Consider the following 20981-nt stretch of genomic DNA (forward strand, 5'->3'; position numbering starts at 1 on the left):
AACATCGACAAGTAAGTTTTAAAGGGGAGGTCAGATTTTATTGACTTCTTCATTCTTAAAGAGAATTGACACAAACTTATTTTATTTAAACATAAATATCTGAACAATAGCACTGACAATAAGTAATGAAAAAATTACAAACCATTTGTCAGTCTTACAAACTAGAAATGTACATTATTTAGAATCAGAGTTGAATGTGCATGTACCCAGTGTGGTTCAAATGAGAAGCCTCACAGTTAACAAAATCAAGATGTCCACGTTGACAACATGAATTCCAGTATAATTAACAGTACATTACCTCTGAATGTGTCCAAGAAATAATTATTCCTTAACTTAAATACACATAAACAGCTATTTTCTCTGACGTCGGTAGACTCAGTGTCTTAAGTCACATGACTTCTGTGACTTGTGATTATTACCCTTATGTCCTCGATGGAGGTCATACTGTGTCTAGATATTTGTAAAGAATGCACCTAAATCCTACACTGTAAGTTTGTTGTTAGCTTTACTTGCAGGACCTTCTATTTAAAGTGCTGGTCTACTATCGGTCTCTGCTCAATGACCGACCTCTTCCCCTCCCCCTTGGTGTCGAGCAACCTGCATGTTTACCCTCTGGACCAAAACTACCAGGATTCTTCACTGCAAGATTTGGGAAGCATATGGGCCCCGTCGGGGTGGGGAGTAAAGCGGCTTTGCGTCCCTGAGGTTGCGTTCCTTGTTGTTGTTGGTCAAAGCCAGGACACGGGGGCCCAATTGGACCCTGGAATCTGGGAACTTCACTCGGGCTATTGAAACGACGTAAGGCGGGCTTGCCTCTCCTTGATTCTGACCTTGAACTCTCAGTGAGTGTGTCCCACCTACCAGGCCCATGTCTCACTCCTGAGGTATCAGGCGCTAAATCCCTCACACTGGTTTGTTCAGGTCCCAGTCTTCTCATGTTTGGACCTCTATTTACCCTTCTAAAATCTTCTGATCCTTCTCTAATTGATGTCGGTCTTTCCATATTGTCACCTTGTCTTTCGGATCTCATTCTTCCACCGTCTGAAAACCTTCTACTAGCCTCTGGACCTTCAAAAGTAAAGAGTCTACTTTCAGATCCAGCACGTTCTGATTCTGGACCTCGTGGAACCCTCCTTTCTAGATCATCCATATCTGCTCTTCTGTTTAGGGGAGGAGTCTCAAAACCCGGGCCTCTATTTAAAGTCTGACGCTCTTCCATATTTGAGCCTCTAATTTTGTCTCTAAACTCAGTTGGTCTAAAGTCATTTTCCATATCTTGACCCACTCTCATATCTGGTCCTGGACCCCTCATGATTGGAATTCTTCTATCATGGCTTTTCCTTCTATTGTCTGGAACTCTTGACCCCCTAAAAGCAATTCCAGAACTCCACCGGTCTGGTTGATCGCGCTCTTGATTCATCATTTCATTACTAGATCCTTCCCTTGTAGACCCTGGGTGATCCCTGTCTAGCCCTGGACTCCTAAAATCAGGACCAGTCACGTCACCTCTTGGGCCTCTTCCTTGCACAGTTGGCCTGTCCTGTAACATCTTTTGACCCCTGTTTTCAGGGCCTCTCCATTCCATCGGTTCTTGTCCATGTTGAAACTGCTCATCTGCACTTTCATGGGTGAATCTTGGACTTCTATCTCGGTGGTGTTTCCAATCACCATCTGATAAATTCCTTTCATGTTCCTCAAGACCAGGCACTCTTCTGTTCGGCCATTGTTCCTCTAAGTCCCTCCCTCTCCTTTCCAGTGAGGAGTCCCTAAAGTTTTGTTCTTTCCACCTTTCTGTTTCTGACCGTGGTCCTCCAGCATTTGGCCTTCTTGGACCTCTGAAGATGTGACTTGGTCCCCTCGAACCTGGACTACCTATATCAGGACCTCCTTGAATTGGTTCTGACCCCATAAACTCAGTCTCATGCCAGTTATCTCTTCTATGTCTATGGCTTTCTGGAACTGGATCTTTTTGTCTAATACCTAGTTCAAATTCATCTCCAAGCTCCCTTAATCCTGGGGCTTCTTGTTCTTGTCTATTGGGCTCTCGGCCCCTAATATCTGCACCTCTATTGTCGCAGGGTTGTCTATTGGGTTCTGGACCTCTAAAACCTCTTCTGATGTGTGTCGGACCCTCCAAAGCAGGTCTTTCGGGTTTTACTCTTCCAAAGTGTGAGCCTCTCCTATCAGACTCACATCCCTCCATTGCTGGAGATCTTTGAGGCATAGAAAGACTGAAGCGAGGAATATCTGGAAAACCTCTACAGTTGTGTGGTTGGTCCATCACCGGAGGCCTTCTTTCTAGTCCCGGACCTCTGAAATCTGCACTCTCTGGGCCTTCCATGTTTTGATATTCACTTCCAGGATCAGAAACCCTAAACGGTTCCCTACCCCGTCTTCTAGTGTGATGTCCTGGACCAGGTGTTTCAGGCTGCATTTCCATAAAATCAGGCCCAGGGCCGCTTGTCCATGCTCCTGGATACTCAGGCTCCTGTCCAATTAGATTTTGACCTCCTGATGTCCTTCTTTCAGACGCTGGACAAGCAACATTAGAGTCACTTATGTCTGATTCTGGTCTCCAAGATTCTGAATGTGGAGGTCCAATCCTGCCAGGCTCCAGGGCACCCATTGGACCCCCAAGACTTGTTCTCATATACCCAGAAGCCTCAATAGGCGGACTCCTCCAATCAGCTTCTGTTTCCCGAAAATCAGGATGCCCAGGTCCAGGTCCCATTCTGTCAGGTCTGAGATTACCTATAAAGGGAAATCTCTTGTCAGGCCCTCTTCTGTCAGACTGTGGTGGCCCACCTATACTCCTCCTATCTAATCCCGGTCCCTTAACTTCTGGACATCCAGGACCTCTCATAGCAGAATGAGGATGATTTAAATGCTGTTCTGGCCCTCTGAAATCTGGACCCTGAAGTCCCCCTTTGCCAGCTCCTGGATGATCTATAGGGTAACCTGGAGGCTCAAGTCCCCTGTATTCAGGACTAATGTGGTCTTGGCCTAAGAACTGTGGATTTCCAGGTCCAGCCTCAGCACCCTTAATAGGTAGATTCCTCTGGTCAAACCATGGTTCAGTGTCCAGCCAAGATTCACCAAAATCCGGACCTGCTTGGCCTCGGCCATTAGAAACAGGCCCCTCCCCTAATGGGGTTATCCGCTCAAAGGGTGCTCCCTGGGGTCCTCTAATGCCACACCCTTGGCTGTCATTTGGACCTCCTCGTTCAGGATCTGTTCTTCTGGAATGTGGATTTCCTGGATCTCTTCTTTCATGCATGGGGGCCTCTATGACAGGCCCTGATGTCATAAAATCTTGGCCGGTTTGCCTTGGGTCATCAATGCTTGGACCTCTCCATTTTGGCTGGTATTTCCTTGCATCTTGAACAAACGGCCCTCCCCGTCCCCTGACGACACACGGTCCCCTCCTATTTGGTCCTCTCCAATGACCTTGCATGTCTGATCCTTCAACGCTACAATGTGGATCTATTACATGTGGACCAAATCCTGTGTTTGGACATCTTTGATTCCTCATACCGGCAGCAGGAAGATCAGGACCTCTCCAATCTGGACTTGTAATGTTTGGAATAGAAGGCTTAACCTCTTGGCCAGTTTGTTCAATTCTCCTGTCTGTTTGGAATATTAGATCTTCTCTTGGAACTGTAGTACCTGAAGCCATGGAGATGTTAAAATCTGGACTGTTTTTAGTGCCGCTTCCTAGTACATTTGCTTCTGCTACATTTTTGCACTGCGGAATATTCACACCTGGTCTGTCATGTGTTTTTCCTGGCTCTGGTGTGTTTGCCTCCCTCTTAAGACCAAGCAATCCTTTTACCTCAGGGCTCATGCCTCGCATAAATGAGCTTTCACAATTTAAGCTTTTCTCAGAACCTTTCATAAGCTCCGTATTTCTTCCTTCAGTCATTCCTTTTCCGTGGTTGTTTTGGAATGGTAGATCTGGACATGACTTGCTAGAGCTCATGGATGGCATCCCAGGCACTCTTGAAACAGACCCTGAGAATCTAATACTTGCATCCTGCATCTTCTCTGCGTTAGCGGTGTCCCTCTTTTCTATGCTACTAGGTTTGGCAAACTGCGGCTCCGGATCAGGGCTTTCTGGGGAGTCTCGAATTGGTGGATCAATTTCTCTAAGAGGAATCATACTTTCAATCTTACTTTCAATTTGACTTTGCTGTTTAATCAATGTGTTTGCCTGCACGGAAGTACCCTGAGCTGGGTCATGGTGGTTACTGAATGGATTTGGGAGAAGCTCATCGGAAGCTGGCTGATCTGATATTTCAACCTTCACTTTCTGTAAAAGGTCATGTGAAAATGTAGTGCAACTTTCATCTGGATTTTCACCGAGATTACTTCTTATCATTTGCTCATCGGGCTCATTTTTGACAGGTACCATTGTGAACGATAACTCAAGTTCAGAGGAGGCTTGTCTCTGATGTTCTGGTGAAAAAGACACATGATCTTGCTGACTAAGACATGATGAGGATCTTCTGCCAAGAGACTGTCGGTGCACATTGTGCTCTTTACGATGGCGACCCTGCCTCTCAGAATGACCTCTACCTCTATGTCTGGACCTCTCTCCATCACTTCTTCGGTGCCTATCCCTTTCCCTTCTTTTCTGGGAATGTGATGATGAACGTCGCTTTCTTGAAGGACTCCTATGGTGGTCCCTTTCACGGTGGCCCCGCCTCTTTGGTGACAACCTTCTCTTCCTGCTGTGGCTAGAGTTCTGACTGCCCTTGTGGGAGGTGCTGCGGCTCCTTCTGGACAAAGATCTATCATAAGTCTTTCCACCGTTTCCTTCAAAAGGACCATCTTCAACTTCCTTGAAGAAAGACTCATCCTCAGGATCATACGCAACATCAGAATCTTCTATCTCTCCAGCAGAGGAATAAGTCTCACCGTCCTTGACTTCTGTGTTTGTTTCGTCTTCTGCAATAGGCGTATCTGTGTGCTCTTTAAGCACCGAGGTGTCTTGTGGCTCCACAGTTTGTTTTTCTGCATTGGCACTGATCTCTGGAGACCTCTCTACAGTCTTGTCAGTCATTTCTGATGGTTTTGTGTCTGCTTGCGCCTTTAGCGATGGCATTTGACTGAGAGGCAAAGTCTTAGTTGGGGGAGGCATCATGGAGTCAGAAGCAGAAAACTGGGCCATGAACATACCCACAGCCTCCCTCTGTTGTCGTAGTGCCTCTTCTTGCTCTTTCAGCTGACGTTTTTGCTCTTCGATCTGCTTATTTAGCTCCTCGAGCATCCGCTGCTGTTCATTAAGTGTTGCGGCGGAGACAACCACAGTTCCCGAGGGAAGGTTCGGTGTTATCCCATCTGAAGAAGCGGTGGAAGTGGGGACTGGTGTTGCGGGCTGTGTGGAAACTGGGGGATCGCACGAAGAGGGATCAGACATCTGAGTTTGTACAGGGCGCTTTGCAGCAATACTGCTAACGTCGGCAAAAATAGTGTCATCCTCTGGATCATATGCCACATCATCCTCCACACAGCTCGATACTGCTGGACCCGCTGCTGGAGTTTTTTCTAGGTTTTTCAAGGTAGGAATCCCATATCCCACCGCTGGATCATATTCCTCTTCGGGATCATACGGTCGGTCAAAGTCGTTTTCTTCTTCGATTTCTTTGATTTTGGATTTCTGTCCATATTGTTGGACAATAGGATCAACCATTGTTGCAGCCACCTGAGAAAGGGCTGGAGGCTTTTTAACACTACTTATATTGGTAGAACTTTCATTAGTAGAGGCTGTCGATTCTGTTGGATTACTGCCGAACAAACTGCTCAAAATAGTCTGAAGTGGTGTCTTATCGCCCGAAGGTGTTACAGGAGGTTTGTCAGAGACACTAGTTGAGGGGGACTGAGCGGCAGGAGCGGTGACAGAGAGAGCAACGCTCAAGTTTGGTCTAACTGATATGAAAGAAGATGGTTTAGTAAGAGAAGAGGAAGGAGCCGGTGGTGAGCCAGGACGTAAAGGCGAACTAGGTACAGCAGAGTTAGCAGGTGTCTCTGGATCGTAGGGCTGAAACACGTCCAATCTGTCAGAGCCATAGAGCACTGGAGGCTTGGGGATCCACATTGGATCTTTGGCCAAATGTACTTTGGGTCTTTTCTCCTCAGTTTCCTGTGAGAAAATTCCTGAGCGCTTTGTCCGCTGAATAATTGCCAGACCGAGAAGAAGATTAGGCCGCTTTGTCTCAAGTCCTGTGGCATAAACAAAAGAGAGAAAATGGGCTGATGGAAGTTGCAAAGTCCAGTGAGTTTAAATTAAGTTGTATTCATGAATCTGTCACCAAAAGTTCACAAAATACATGTGGGATAATTCTCCATCAAAGTCAGATAAAGGAAACCTTAAACATGAAAATGGGAAAGTATAAAAATCTTTGACTGCATTATTAGAAAAAAATTAGATCCTTTAATATGTTTTACCATAAAATGCAATATGTTATATTTTCATCCTTACGATCTAAATAAGCCCACAAATGCAAACAATCACAAATAAAGTAGGTAAAGTTTCCCACCTGGACCTTCAAGAGGTTGCAGCATGGATGGAACTGATTCATTTGCACCGACTGGCACCAGGTAAAGATCTTTGATAGAACGGTTGCCACTGGCAACCACACCAAAACGACGTCTGCTGCTGAAATAGGAAAACAGGGATACATAGGCCACCTCCTCTTCTTCTGTCGCAGGATGGAACCGGATCACACACAACTCCTAATAGACATGAGCACACAAAGATGTGAAATACTTATTTTAGGAAGTAATGCAGAATATACGGATGAGCGGGGGGTTCACTTGCCTTTGTAATTGATGACTTTACTTTGTCCACATAATCCCAAACGGTTTCTGGCAAGATCCGTCCACCAATCTGAATGGTGTCAGGGAGATCCTACAAACAGTACAACCTGTCAATCCTGGTAACGACAGCTACAGGCCTCCTAAATGTTTTACAGCTCTGTATATTTTCCCATTGATCAATCTTACCACTTTCAGGTTTTCTGCTGGTCCAGAAACCAGATATGCTTTACTGACAAACTTTGCGACGGTTAGCATGTTTATGAAGCCTTTCCACAGGATTTCCTGTTTAGCCAAGAACTGCGACGTCTCATCCACAGATGGAGATCCCGAAGAGACAGACCTGAAACACACAAGTATAAAACTCTTCATTGCAGTGAGTCTGGATGCAGCATATGTGTGTTGACATCATGGCTGTTGAAATACCTCGATAAGGCGCTATAGAACCTTGGATCTGCAGATAAAGGCTTCAATATAGATTTTGGGACCACCTTTGATGGTGGTGGTGGTGGTGGTAAAGAGCCTGGTGCCATTTGTGGGACCGATCTTGTCTCTTTTGGAGGAGCATATGGGGCTGACTGGTTATTAGGTAGAACAGAGAACCTGTTTGCTGCTGTGCGGGGGTCACGTCTTGTCATGGTTGTCATGGAGACGGCTGGATTCACCACTGGCATGAGGGCACTTTTTGATGTGAAGGCTTTAGGAGGGTCTGGTGTTGGGGAAGCAGGGGAGTCCATGACAGGGGAAGCAGGAGACTCTAATACTGGAGAGGCTGGAGAATCCATAGTAGGAGAAGCAGGAGATTCTACTATAGTCAGGACTGGAGAGTCACTGGTAAGGTGAGATGAAGTTTCCATTATAAATAAAGGTGGAGAATCCAGGTCAGGTGATTGAGGTGGTGCTGGCAGAGCAGAGTCATCTTCTGTAGATTTCCTCCAAGAGGGATAATTTCTATCTCTTGTTTCAGAAACTCTGGGTTTCTTCTTTGAGGGTTCCTCGTCATCAGTAGATGATATTTGACCTTTGGGAAGAAATAATAAGAGGAACAAATGATGCAAATAGTTTCTTTGTGCCTAATACTGCTTCATGTTTCACTAAAGAAGACTGTTCACCTGTGCATATCTTGCACTTCAGGTCAAAGATGTGAGTCTTGTGTTCCGATGTTGTATCTTTAAGCATACAGGTGAGGATATCGGGTAGAGCGCTGGTCTGGATCGGCTGCATCGTTCTGCTCTTCGCAGCCGGAGGAGGAAGACTTTTCTTCTGTTCCTGAACAGCAACATAGACTTAAACATTTCAACAACTGTACCAAATGTTTTAAAATGAAAGAGAAGCTGTAAAGTACACACGGTGCTTCTATGCGGCCTGGTGGGGTTCAAGATGGGTAGATCCACTTTCACTGCTTCTGGTTTTGGCAACACACTTGTTACTTTAGCCACAGGAGGAGCAGTGGCAGCAGAATCCTTAGCCTGGATGCAAAAACAGGGAAAACAGACAGGTTTAAACATGCCGCCTGGTTTTGCAGTCATTAATGTTTGCAGTCATTAATGTACCTCTGAGGTTTGTTTTTCAGTTGTATCTGAGGCCTTGATGGCCTGCATGTCCTTCTGTGTCATCCTGACCAGTCTGAAGGGGCTGATCTCTCCACGAACAAACCCATACAACAAGCCCTGAAGACACAAGAGGCAGTTTAAGTCCACAGATAATAAAGCTAATTTAAAATTCTGACACATTAAAACTAACTGAACAAACCTTGTTTCTTGGGTCTTTCAGGTTGAACATGATGGTTCTGTACTTGTTCATGTATTTGCTGTCTGTGTTGCGGAATATGTCGAACATCTCCACCTCGATGCTGGCCACGAGCTTCACGACATCACTCTCGGAGGTCTTCAAATCCCCGCACTCACCCACCCTTCAGAAATGAAACGGAAGCTCATCGAGACTGAAGAAGCCTAAAGTTTTGACCCACGCCCGCGGCCGCACTCTTACCGCTTGACCAGGATGCTGACGAGGGACTTCTGGATGCTCTGTCTGATCTGGTTGTTGGGCTGAGATGGTCTGGATGAGGGAGCGCTGGGAGCGGGTGGCACCAGCAGATTTCTGGTTTCGTTCACCAGTGCCGGGGCCGCAGAAGGCTTCTGGCCCGACGTTGAAGGCAGCACGGGGCTGGACGAAGGCTGGGGAGCAGGAGGCTTCTTCGGTATGATGAATGCTTTCTTACGGACTGTGAGGGCTTCTGTTTGATGGCGGCTGGGGGCAGATGTGGACGGTGCTTCTGAGACTGTGACCTGACAGGCCTGTTCTGCGTTGGGGGGGGGGCAGGGGCGTGTGGCTGCAGGCACACTGCCGTTGTTCGGCTCCTGCGGTGTTTCAGGCGAGTGACCCTGTGGTGTTTCTGCTTCACTGGCAGGCTGAGAAGATGGAGCACCGTGAGCAGCAGAGTCCTCTGCAGACTGCTTCAAAGGAGCTTCAACCTCCTGTGTTTTGTCCATTTTAGCTGTTAAGAAAATGCCATTTTGTCATTATAAGGGCAATATAAGCCAACACTGATTTGCCGTCTTTGAATAACAAATAAAGCAAGATTTAATTTCAGATTGGTGTTTTATACAAAACATTTGTAATTTTTGGCTTCTGTACTGTACAGGGATATATGATGAGCTAAAAAAAAGTGTACTGAGCTGTTTGTTACATTCTAGATTATACCTTTAAGTCATCCCTGATATTTGAAGTTGCAGCCAAAATGAATAGTTGCATTAACTAAAGTAAAAGCAAAATGTCTCTTTCATCACAGTCCTTCAACTCAAGCACTAAACTCAAAAGATCTCATTCTGGGTTTTTCTGCCACAAATAAAAATGTGGAGAGCTCATTTGATCATTGGTCCAGTCACCATGAACTGTAGAAAGCAGCCATTTTCAGTAGCTATATTTAATTTTACATATTTAATTGATCACTTGTTGAAAGCCAATTTCCATCCAATGACCAGAACAGGTGTTTCCTGATAAAGAACTAGCAGTAAGTCACACACTCGCACTGTGCTGCTCTGTCAATGGAGCGGAGAGGATGGAGGAAGCAGTCGGACCCGGCTGGGCCGTTAGCACGTTACCGTAGCAACAATGACATCAGCAGAGATCAGTCACACCAGTAAGAGATCAAAGACTTGCTATCTCCATGAGGAGTGGGGAAACGAGGCTCCTCTTTCATAAAGACACGTGTGTCCGATCCGTGGCCGTCAGTAACTGAATCGAGGTCCAGCGTCATTCAGCAGCAACTTCTCCCAGGACTTCCTGTTGGGAAGCTGCCTCCAGAAAGAGAAGAGAACTCTATCCTGCAGAAACAGCAGTCTCTGTCTCTTTTGTTACTAAACCGATGGAAGCCAGCGTAGCAACCGAGGCGGCTCAGCCGACAGACGGCGTTCGGTGACTTTTCCACAAAGGAGATATTGGCGTTCCTTCCAAGGCAGTTGAAATTTTCATGCGATGGACAAATTTGTGGAAGAAAAGCTTGGAAAACTGCCACAACATGCAGTGTAGAGCACCAGCTATGACGGGACCTCGCTGGTTTTATTACTCGCTGCAACGCCGATCTTCTGACTTCCTGAAAGATTCTGAATTACTGCTATGTGATCCGTCAACAGGCCATTTTAGCAAAGGTCATGGGTTTGATCCTGTTGTGGTGCCTGTGGCTCAAATCCACAACATTCATGCTAAGGCAGAGCAGCGCCGGAGCTTCAAGCTCTTCCTGGAGGAAAGTTCTGCAGAATCTGCTGAGCTCCTCCTTCACACTGACGTCCGGAGGAGTAAGAAAGTGAAAAAACCAACCATTTGGACCAGGAGCAGCAATTCAAAGCCAGAAAAAAGGTGTTTGACATGATTCAGCATGGTGCAAAGATACTAGAGAGACTTCAGGAAGATGCTGCGACTTTGCCATCAGTGATTTTTATTGCAAACATCTTCCTGGATGTGGACATCGGGGAGTGATCAGGACAGACGGCTGAACTATTTTGTGTTGTTCCTGTGGGTTATAAACCTAAAAATGAAGTCAGCCTAAATCCCAGGTGCACTTCTGGAGTTTGGTCGAGGCAGAAAGATGGAAAACTCTACATCACGCTGCTCTGAAAATGGCTGCTTGCTCGTGTCAAATGAATATCTATGTAAAATCTTACACGCTCAAAATGTTTCAAACTGTTAGAACAATATGCGTTCTGTAATAACATTTAAGAACGGGTAAACGCCACAACAATATGTAAATTAACTAATAAAATGTTACTAAATGTGACTATTTCTCCAACACTTTCACTGTGTAAAGGTGGCTGGAGGATTGGACGGTTGGAGGATCTGAACAGAACAATGTTGGAGAGAAACCAGGAAGTACCGAAGACATGTTCCATGCTCGGAACACAGCTCAACGGATGCAACTGTCTGACTGATCCCTATATACAGGGATCATCTTTAACCACGGGCTGATATCACAACTGCAGACCCTCTGTGGTTGGAGGCAGTAATGCTCTGGGGGATTATTGCACTGACGACTGGATCATTTAAGACATACGCATGAAGAAAATGGAGGAAGGAGCCTCTTCTCCACACAAGTCCCTCACGAGCGTCATCAGTGAGCTCTGTCTGAGTAAAGCTCATCCTTCTGCAGTTACTCAGGCCTTAACAGCACCGACCGGTATCATTTAATCCCTGAGAACTCCTGACGGCAGATGTTGTTTCACAGATACGACGGCTCTGCTTTTGAAAGTCTCATAGCGCGACATCAGAGGATCGATTCTTTTAGTGCGAGGATCACAGAAAGAAATAGATTAACACTCAACTATGACAATACGACAGATGCTATTTATTTTTACATTCATACCCAGGTGGTTTTTAATGAGGAAAACTTGACAAATGCCCCTTTTAAGTGTACAAATCTGCTTTCAGTCATTTCACTCCTCTGTGTGACATGACTAAGATTAGATGGTGCTTTGAACAAAGGTTGTTGGGGTGCATTTTCCTGCTGACGTAACCATCGCATATCGGCTATTTCTGAGTCACTTCTGACTCCGCCTGTTCCTTTTAAATGGCCGCTATCTGAAAACTCCCCGACTGTGAGGGAAGATCACCCTGACTGACCATGAACTGATTCTTTGTGCAGGAACACTGTAAAGGCCTCTCGTCTGTCTGCTACTCTGACATTAATCTTCATAATATTCTCTGAAGGTTGCTATAGAGACGAGTGTTCCCAAAGGAAGTTGCTGCAAGTGCTTGGCAGGTATTGCATAATGCCCACATTTGTAACATCACTGGGGTATTTAAAGTCACCCCTTGCAACCACACACGGAAATACAGGACTTCAAACACTTTAAAGACTCTTACGCAATATCTCTGTTTATTGCCTTTGTTTTTCTGCATGCCGATATTGATGTATGCTTTCCATCTGTGCATTTCTGTAAGTTTCTGCCCTAAGACATTCATTCCTGCTGCATTTATTGTGTTACTGATCTTCCGCACATGAGCTGGTTTTCACCGATCCATTCGTCTAATTGAATCAACCTTGACTTTACTAAATCTGGATGCTTTTAAAAACAAACAGTGTTTGGGCACCAATAATGAGCACATGCTATCAGTCAAAACTACCTGTTTGATTGAGAGTCAGGGAGGTAACTCTGCTGTGAAGCTGATAGTGAGCAAGTGTGAGGCCGAGCAGAGGCTAAAACCAGCCTCGTTTATGTTTGTAGCCCAAAAAAATTTATCCAAAGGGAAACAGTGAATATGTGAACCAAATTTTGGGGTAATACTTCTAAGAGTTCCAGTCATTGCCAGCTTGAAAACAAGAAAATGAAGCCTGCCAACCCAATAATATTATTATTATTTGCAGAAGCAGTTTGAAAAATGTTACTACAAAGCTCAAAGACAGACTTGGACGCACCGCAACATTGCCTGTTGATGAATAAGTGCTTACTATGGAGAAAAGACTGCTGAGTACACATTGGAGGAAATGTCAGTAAGCTTGATAGAATAAAGACAACGCCAGAACTAGAGGTCCTGGAGGCGGCTGCACACCGCCCCTTTCTCCAGTAGAGGGCGCTCGTGTCCTATAAAATGTAACCTGGTAAATCACTCCAATAAAACTGCAGACTATGCAAAAACAGCACCAACCACTATGAAGAAAAGTTACCAATTGGTGTAAATATTTTAAGCTTATATGCAGCAACTAAAACCCCTTGTGCAAATATGAATGTGCACAAGAACATGTACACAATGACCAACATCCCAGTATTAGGAACCGCTTGTTGGTCAGACTGAATCACTGTGCATTCTCACACAAATTATTAAAATAATTGATCACAAAAAATAAATGATTTACTAAAGAAGCAATTTTTTCATGGTTTGAAAGCTACGTGGGGGAAAAGTCCGTGTTGAGGTGACCCCGTGTGCTCAGTGGAAGAACAAAGCCAAGTATTCTGATGGGGCAGAACTAAAACTGAGAAATTCGGTACTTTCCAGGCAAACAACTTTAGACATGTTCTTCTGGTTTCCAGTCACGGGACAGTTTCACTTTCGGTATGAGTTTGTGTGTACAGTGGTGCTTCACACACCAACAAATGTGCAGCAGAGCGTGTGAGCAGAGGTTACAGATGAAGATCTCCTGTTGGAACATGCACCCATCTCTGGTTCTGGTCCGGACACCCTGCTGGTCTCTCTATGGTCTCGTAATAAGCCAGACATACGACCAGATCTGACATGTGCCTGGTTCTCGGTCTCAGTACGTGTTCAGAACCCACTGACTTTATTTAATAAAAGAATCGCTTCTGATCCAAAGATTTCCGTTCCACACGAAGAACCAAAAGCCCATTTCAGGTACACTGACCTTGGTGTCAATGTGACCGACTGTTCTGCCGCCTGTGGGCTCGTCACGACTCTGGTGGACCGTGCGCCGAACTCGCTCATGTGAATGCACACAGTTCAAGTCGATACGACTGCTCTTGGCGAGCGGTGAGTGAAGACTCAACTCGAATCTGGAGAATGGACTCGTTAATGTCCTCATCAGATATCTTCCCAATAACAGTCATAACTGCCCGGCTGTTGACATCAACACTCCCTGATGATTCCCTGGAGGTGCAGTACTGAATGTGGACGCTCTCAAACCAAAGATCGTGTGTGTGTCAGGGTGTGTGGTCCAACTCCAATGTTGAAAGGAAAAATAATGTCCATGGAAGCGAGTGCGAGGAGCCCAAACTAGATTGGTGCCACTCTAAATCGGACACAGACTGGGGGGTGCAATGTGGAGGAATAATGATCAGGGACGCCATCGGGTGCGTGTGTTGGTTTGACCGAAGTGTCAGGTGTGTTCGTGTTCAGCAGAGGCTGTGCAGCGATGCCAACGTTCAGCCCGGTCGCCTCATTGGCTGCTGGTGAGCAGACGCTGTCGCACCCTGAATCCTGTCCTGACTTCAACCCTGCTGTCAAACTGCACGACATCCCAAACCACGCCGGCCTCTCTGGCTCGAGAGGCAGCTGTTGGGTCAAACCTGCTGTGAGCTGCAGAGGCCGGTTCAGAGAGTAAACGGAGAAGACTGAGGATTTTAGGAATGCTAAATGTGTGTTTTATGTGTATTTGTGTATCGTCCTGTTCTAATCTGCTCCCTCCTACCTGGATTTTTATTAGTGCAGGTAGTGTCCATAAGGATGTGGGGAACAAATGTTTCACTTTAGCACACTAGCGTTTATAGATCCCGTCTTCTATTTGAAACCCTGAAATAACTATTTTCTAACCTCATTAATAAAAGCTATTGAGTTTTAATTAGACCTAAATTTTCCAATGTCACTGTATAATTTATGACTCAAATTAATGTGGGACTCTGATATTCATAAGAGCACTTGACTACAAAAATCACCCAGGAATCTGAAAATGTCAGAGCTATTAAAAATGTCAACCTGGCCAGAAAATGAGCCAAATCTGAATTCAGCAGAGCAATGAGGGGCAGGATTGAGCTACCAGGACACACAGGCTGGATTAGACCTGGTTCTTACCTGTCAAAACATTAGGGGAGACACGTGTTGAGGGCGTTAGCGGAGGCCTGTGGGTTATTGGCTCCGTGTAATGGATTTACTCTAGCATGATTCAGATAGGGACTTTGGAGGCCCGGTAAACACCTTAAACTATCACTGCTCATGTGATCCTGAGTGGTTTTACAGCGAGGCGCAACACTACTGAAGCGTTGTTCCCTGGGAACCCCAGGAGTTTGGACTGGAAATCAAAATAAAACACATCAGCGGTTTAATGTTGAGAGTGCAAAAAGGGTCTTATGGCACCGACGGCAGGAATCCAGTTAAGATGTGCACTTTTGTCCTATTTCGTTTGGGGTACGTGTGTTCTTTGCAAACAGTTAAGATGGTTTATTTTACTGTTGTTGATGCTGGGCTATAGAGGATAAAGGTCGTGTGGATGAAGGTGAAATGCACTGCGGGTTATGCACGTTAAGTTTGATGATGACGACGAATGTGCGAAACTGTAGAGGCGCCAGAATCCATAAAAGCACACACACACACATTCATACACACACACATCTTCAGTGGCACAGCAGCCATCAGCACCGACTGGCACTAAAACTCAGGATTAAAAGCACAAATCCCACCTGTTCTCAAACAGGATTTTGACAACCAAGAATTGACTGATTGTGTGTGTGCAGACCTCAAAGTGTATTTGTGTCCATTTTCATGAGAGTCGAAACGGGGCAGGGAAAAAGGATGAGTAAAACACGGGGCTTTTCTCAGTGAAGGGACTATTTTTCCTGCTCAAATTAGTTAAGGGAGTTAATGGAAGAGAAGGGTGCACCGTGCATTTCATGCAGAGGCACAGGGAACTAGTCTGGCCCTAACTTGGGTTTATTGTTTGTTATTTTGAGTCAAAGGCCTTGACTTGTCCTTGTGACAGTGAAGAACTGTTTACATTCGCACCCTGGACCGGACGCCAGGGTGGGACCAGTGGCGGTTTTGCACATGCGCAGGGCAGAGTGCACCCCTGCTCTGACAACATCTGGGGCTGCAGCGGGAGGCAGGCTGTCTGAAACAGGGGAGGAGGGCGCGGCAGCGGCACAGGCGCCTTCACGTCAGTCTCCAGCACCACCAGAAAAAGTTGCGCCATTTGCCAAAGCGATTTTGAAAAGTCGCTACATTTAGCAAGAAAGTCGCCAAGTTGGCACCACCGGTGTGCAGGTGTGTGAACTGTCAGCCCTCTTCATTTCCAACAAGGTGACGGCGCTTCCTCAAAGGCTCAGACTGACGCCGCGCATTAGTCAGCTGGTCGTTAGCGAACCCTTCTGCTAACTCCACGTAGAACCTTGTTTAGCATGTTCATTGATGGATCCTCCAGGGTGCTGCTTGCATCTGCGGCGGCGACAATCAATTCCTCCGTCCGAACCAGGTCTCCCAGCCACCATTTAGTCAGAATGCTGCTACTCGGTGCAACAACTGGTCCAATTTGGTGGCGGGTTTTAGAAATGTAGGAAATGTAAAATGCTTTCTGGAGCGCAGCAAAGGCAGATAATAGAACCATTTTGTATGAAGCGGCGTGTCTTCGATGCTGGTGCAACTAACCTCCCTTCCTGCGAGCAAGTGCTTATGGTTGAAAAGGGAAAAGGCATCCCTGAAGGTAACCAACGAGAGAAATAAATGTTGGGTTTTGTGTACTGAGAAGTATGAAGACCATGCGGAGTGCTTGGATGGTGTAATAAAGGCTTGATATCATCCGTTATTGACATTGGGGTTTTAGAGCGCCCGTGTACACGAAGCTTAAACTACGACTAATTTGCTTTGTCTTCTTCCAGACGCGTGGATCAATGTGAGGCTGCGCAAAGCTTATTCAACACAGCTGATCCTTTCTTTCTGTTTTGCAGCAGATGTGCATTTTACAGTGAGACCTCATTAGCGTTTGCTAGAGACCGTGTGCATCGGTTTGGATGCAGAACACCCACTGACCGCACACAGCTGCAGTGTTGCAGCAGAGGTTTCAACCCATGAGACCCTTTGAAGGAGTGTGGCAACACAAATAGTCAAATCGTTGAAAGACCGGGGTGTTTCAGCCAGATTCAGGCATGTATAGGGAGCAAATGCTCGAAAAGAGTTTATATACTTACCCCCTGCCGACCCCCTGAAACGCCAGTCATATAGAAACAGCTTGAAGTGTGTGTGCTTGTGTGTTCCATTCAAAGAAGGTGGACAATCAGGGATGCTGGCAGACCCGTTTGTGCATGATGTGCAAATAAAGATGTGACCTGAAAGTGTATGAGTAGCAAATGATACGTACACGCCGTGTAAAGCTTTGATGAGGGCAGAGAAGTTGCCTGAACTCCTGTGGGAGGTGGGTCACAGGGTGATGGAGGGGCAGCCTCCTTCTGCCCCCCATCACCATCCTTCTCCTTATCTTCATCCTCAGCGTTTGCACCGAGGCTCTTAGATGTTCCACATGACCTCTGACCCTGCGATTAAAAGAGTTGACAAAGATAAAGAGGCTTTAAATGGAAATTTAAAAGCATTGATTAACTTCATAGTTCTTTTGTTTAAATCGTAGATGAGCTGGTGACAATGAATTAATAGCAATCAGTTTTAATATAAGAACAGCTATATGTCATTCCTAACATACACAAAGTACAATAAACAAATTGTAAAATACAGTTTTAGAAAAAAAAAAATCTTAAACATTCTGTCATAGTGGCCTTAAGAATGTAAACTTTGAGAGGCTAAAAAGTTAAGATACTAAAAGATTCCTAGATTTTGACATGACTGACCTTTGCGGAGGCTGTGGTAGTTGCAGGTTTCTTCTGCAGAGCTCCTCTGGTTTTGGGCTCCTTTGGGACACAGAGAGTCTTCATGGTGGCAGCTGCATGCTGAAGGATGCAGTCAGTGCCACAGTAAACAGACTCTGGGAGGGCCTCTCTGGGACAACCAGGCCCAATGCACAGAGGAAGAGTTCCATCCTTCTTCATCACTGCTTGAGGTTCAGGTTCTATGTTTATCACAGGGGCTTCTGTCCTCTCTTCCTCCTCTTCCACCATTTGAGGATCCTGAAACCAAACTCATCTTAGATCATGAGGTCGAGTTTCAGAATGTAAATCACCCAAGGACTCAGAATATTGCAAATGCTATTCTAACCTCGACAGCCTGCTGCTCGCGCTTCACCGCCATGTCTTCATCCTGGCGGCTGAGTGTCAAACCTTTGGGGAGGCAGCAGTCATCCTCCGGCTGAGGGCAGCAGTCGGGTTGGTGCTCGCTCTGGTTCTTTGTAACGCATGTGGGGCATACATAACCTTTACAGCCCTCAGTACCACTGATACCAACACAGCTGCCGTGGAACCACTCCTGGCAACTGACACAGCGGACCATGGACCTGAAAACAGTGAAGGCACCACGGTTGTCAGGAAGTGAAAACAGCAGATGCTTGAGGCGTTCAAGGTTCTGAATCCCCAGAGATTGATTAGAAACTAGCACGTGTACCTGTCGTTGCCCTGTTGACGGCAGATGCAGGTTACAGCGTCTGGGTCATAGCCGTCGTGGTCCGATAGGGGCGGAGTCTCTCCGTTAGTGTCGACCTCTTTGTCTCTCTGTTTTGGCGCATCATCAGACTGATCGTGGGTTTCATTGATGACCTGATCTACATCAGACTCGATGCATATGTAGTCCGAGTTTGATCGTTGCGCAGGGCTCAGGCTGCTGACGGAGTGAGCAGGTGATGTTGAAATTTCTATGGGGCTGTCGGTACCATGAAGCTTTTCCACCTGTTGCTCCGGTTCGGTTGGACTAACGATCACCAGCTCATCACCCACTGCGTTTGCCTGAAGCCCTCCGGGTTTGCCCCTCCCTTTGCCCCTACCTTTAGCTTTTCGTCTACCTCGCCCCCTTCCTCTTTTTCTGCCCCTTGCTTTTCCGCCTTTGGCTCCTCTTGCGGTTGCGTCTCTCTGCTCCTGACCAACTTCTGGTGCGAGCAGCTTCCCAGTCTCCATCACAGTATTCTCACCATCGCTGTCCGCTTCTTCTTGTGGGGAAATCAAAACCACATCAGAGTCCTCTCTCTCATCACCTAAACCAGAATGCGTAATATCAGGAGAGTCCTCCCGACTGGACACAGCAGATTCCTCGGTTGTGCATTGTCTGCCCCGTCCTTTCCCAACTTTAACTGCTGTACCTCTGTCTCCCTGACCACTTTTCTGCGTTAGCATTTCTGCAGTCTCGCTGAGTAGCATTTCACAATCACTGCATCCTCCTTCTTGTGGAGGAATCAAAACCAAATCAGAATCCACTCCTAAATCACCTAAAACAGAATGTGTAATGGCATCAGGAGAGTCCTCATTACTGGCCACTGTAGATTCATCCGCTGCACATATCGTGCCCCTTCCTTTTCTGCTTCTGACTCCTCTGATTGTTGTGTATCGCTGATCCTTACCAACTTTCCGGGTTAGCATCTCCCCAAACTCTCTGAGAAGCATTTCTCCACCAGGAGAGTCCTCATTATTGGGCATTGCAGACTCATCTGTTGCACATATTCTGCCCCTTCCTTTTCTGCCTTTAACTTCTCTGATACTTGTGCATCTCAATTCCTGTTCATCTTTCTGCATTAGCATCTCCCCAATCTCCCCAAGAAGCATTTCACCATCATGATTGCCATCAGGAAAGTCATTTTTGGGCGCTGCAGATTCCTCTACACATGAATCATAAGGCTCGATGGAATCACCAGCTTCCGCAGTATCAGGGACACCGAGGGCATCCGGCATTTCGACTTGAAAACTTTCACCGCCGCCAAGTAGTGAGAAAGCAGTATGGAAGGCAGAGCCACAATCTTGCCATAAACTGGGGTTGAAGGTTTCTGTGGCTGGTTTGGTTTCTTCTGCCACAGGCGAGGATGGAGCCGACCATTCAAGTCCATCTAAAACACTTATAGCAGAAGGAGTATGTCTCTGGCTTTCTTCTGTTTCTGGAGTGGTCAGGGGTATCTGGGTGCCACGACGGCTTCTAGTCTTGCGAACAGGTGGGGGACTGTGGGCTAGCTCTCCAACTTGTTCCAAGAACTCCCTTTTGGCAATGGTGGTTCGTCGGAAGCCCCAAGACTTCTTAGCGCGAGACAGGGACGGCCTGCTACACAACTCTTCTGATTGATCCTGCAGTTCTTCTATAAGCAGGAATAAACAGGATTATCAGAAAAAATACAGAAGTCTTCTTAGGCAAAGCAAAGAGTAAAGTTTCAGCTTTACCTGAGGAATTTTCCATTTTATCCACATTTACACCTAATGAAACTGTAAAAAAAAAAATGCACATCTGTTAGGTTAGAACAAGAGTTTACTGTTATTATGAATATTGCTTTAGGTTTTAAAAAAGGGCTTTGAGCAGAAGGGTAATCATATGCAGGGCAAGAAAAGGCTGTATGACATTGGTGAAGGTGGCATATGTCTCTTTTATGGTAATATTTAAAAACACCAGTCAACTCAAATGTAACCACAAAAACATTACCTTTATTAGGTCTATCATGAACACTGCAATTTTTTAAATTAGTTAGCACAGCAATGCTTTAATGTTGCAGTTTCTCCCTTATTCATTAATGAGACAAACATGTTCTAAACACTAAATATTAAGTGAACTGCCGTTACTAGCCAGATAAAAACCGAGGCTGATCACATCAACGCAGGTTGAACGTTTGTCTTATCTTGAAACCTCTTCGTGATTTTTGCCTAATATTTTATCAAGCCAGCAAAATGATGATAATAATATGCGAAACAACAACAAACACCGGGTTGTGCATATAGGGATTAATGTAACGGCAGGCCGAGGTTGTTCTGCGCAGATAGCAGCTACGATACTTACTATAGAAAACAAATGCAAATTGTGGCGTAGCAAAACCTCTACCGTGACGCAATGCTCAGACATATTTAGAACGTGTGTTGAACGAAAAGTGCGGCTGAACCCGAAACCATACCTTGCTTACAAATGTTTAGTTTCCAGACATTAAACAAGTGGGTCGGCTAACTGACAAGGTCCACCATTTTCTCTAAGCGGCTAACGCATACTCTCGCGAGATGTCGTGAGATCAGTCGACAATGAGATGAATTGTGGGTATTTTAGTGTCAATACGGAGGAGAAAAATAAAGGCAGTCGGAGTACAGACATAACCTACTCCCATGGCGGCAATAATA

At 45.9% G+C, this 20981-nt stretch overlaps 1 protein-coding gene across 2 annotated transcripts; it reads right to left on the minus strand.

The window, feature by feature from the left end:
- Nucleotides 1-16: 16 nt before the first annotated feature.
- LOC105416281 (uncharacterized) lies at nucleotides 17-20878 on the minus strand. Of its 2 annotated transcripts, XM_029833867.1 has the most exons (16): nucleotides 20765-20878; nucleotides 20046-20087; nucleotides 18295-19963; nucleotides 17953-18187; nucleotides 17589-17864; nucleotides 17108-17279; nucleotides 8806-9313; nucleotides 8569-8728; nucleotides 8370-8486; nucleotides 8166-8285; nucleotides 7929-8085; nucleotides 7243-7837; nucleotides 7006-7159; nucleotides 6821-6910; nucleotides 6540-6735; nucleotides 17-6222 (listed from the first exon to the last, which is right to left on the minus strand). In XM_029833867.1, the coding sequence occupies exons 2-16, from the start codon at nucleotides 20059-20061 to the stop codon at nucleotides 542-544; spliced, it is 10146 nt and encodes a 3381-aa protein (XP_029689727.1). In that variant the 5' UTR covers nucleotides 20062-20087; nucleotides 20765-20878; the 3' UTR covers nucleotides 17-541. The 2 variants fall into 2 exon arrangements, with proteins under 2 accessions (XP_029689727.1, XP_029689728.1); XM_029833868.1 differs by lacking the exons at nucleotides 17-6222; nucleotides 6540-6735; nucleotides 6821-6910; ... (5 more) ...; nucleotides 8569-8728; nucleotides 8806-9313 and having other exon boundaries at nucleotides 9560-17279.
- Nucleotides 20879-20981: the final 103 nt, after the last annotated feature.

This window comes from Takifugu rubripes, chromosome 3, assembly GCF_901000725.2.
Source record: "Takifugu rubripes chromosome 3, fTakRub1.2, whole genome shotgun sequence".
Taxonomy (NCBI): domain Eukaryota; kingdom Metazoa; phylum Chordata; class Actinopteri; order Tetraodontiformes; family Tetraodontidae; genus Takifugu; species Takifugu rubripes.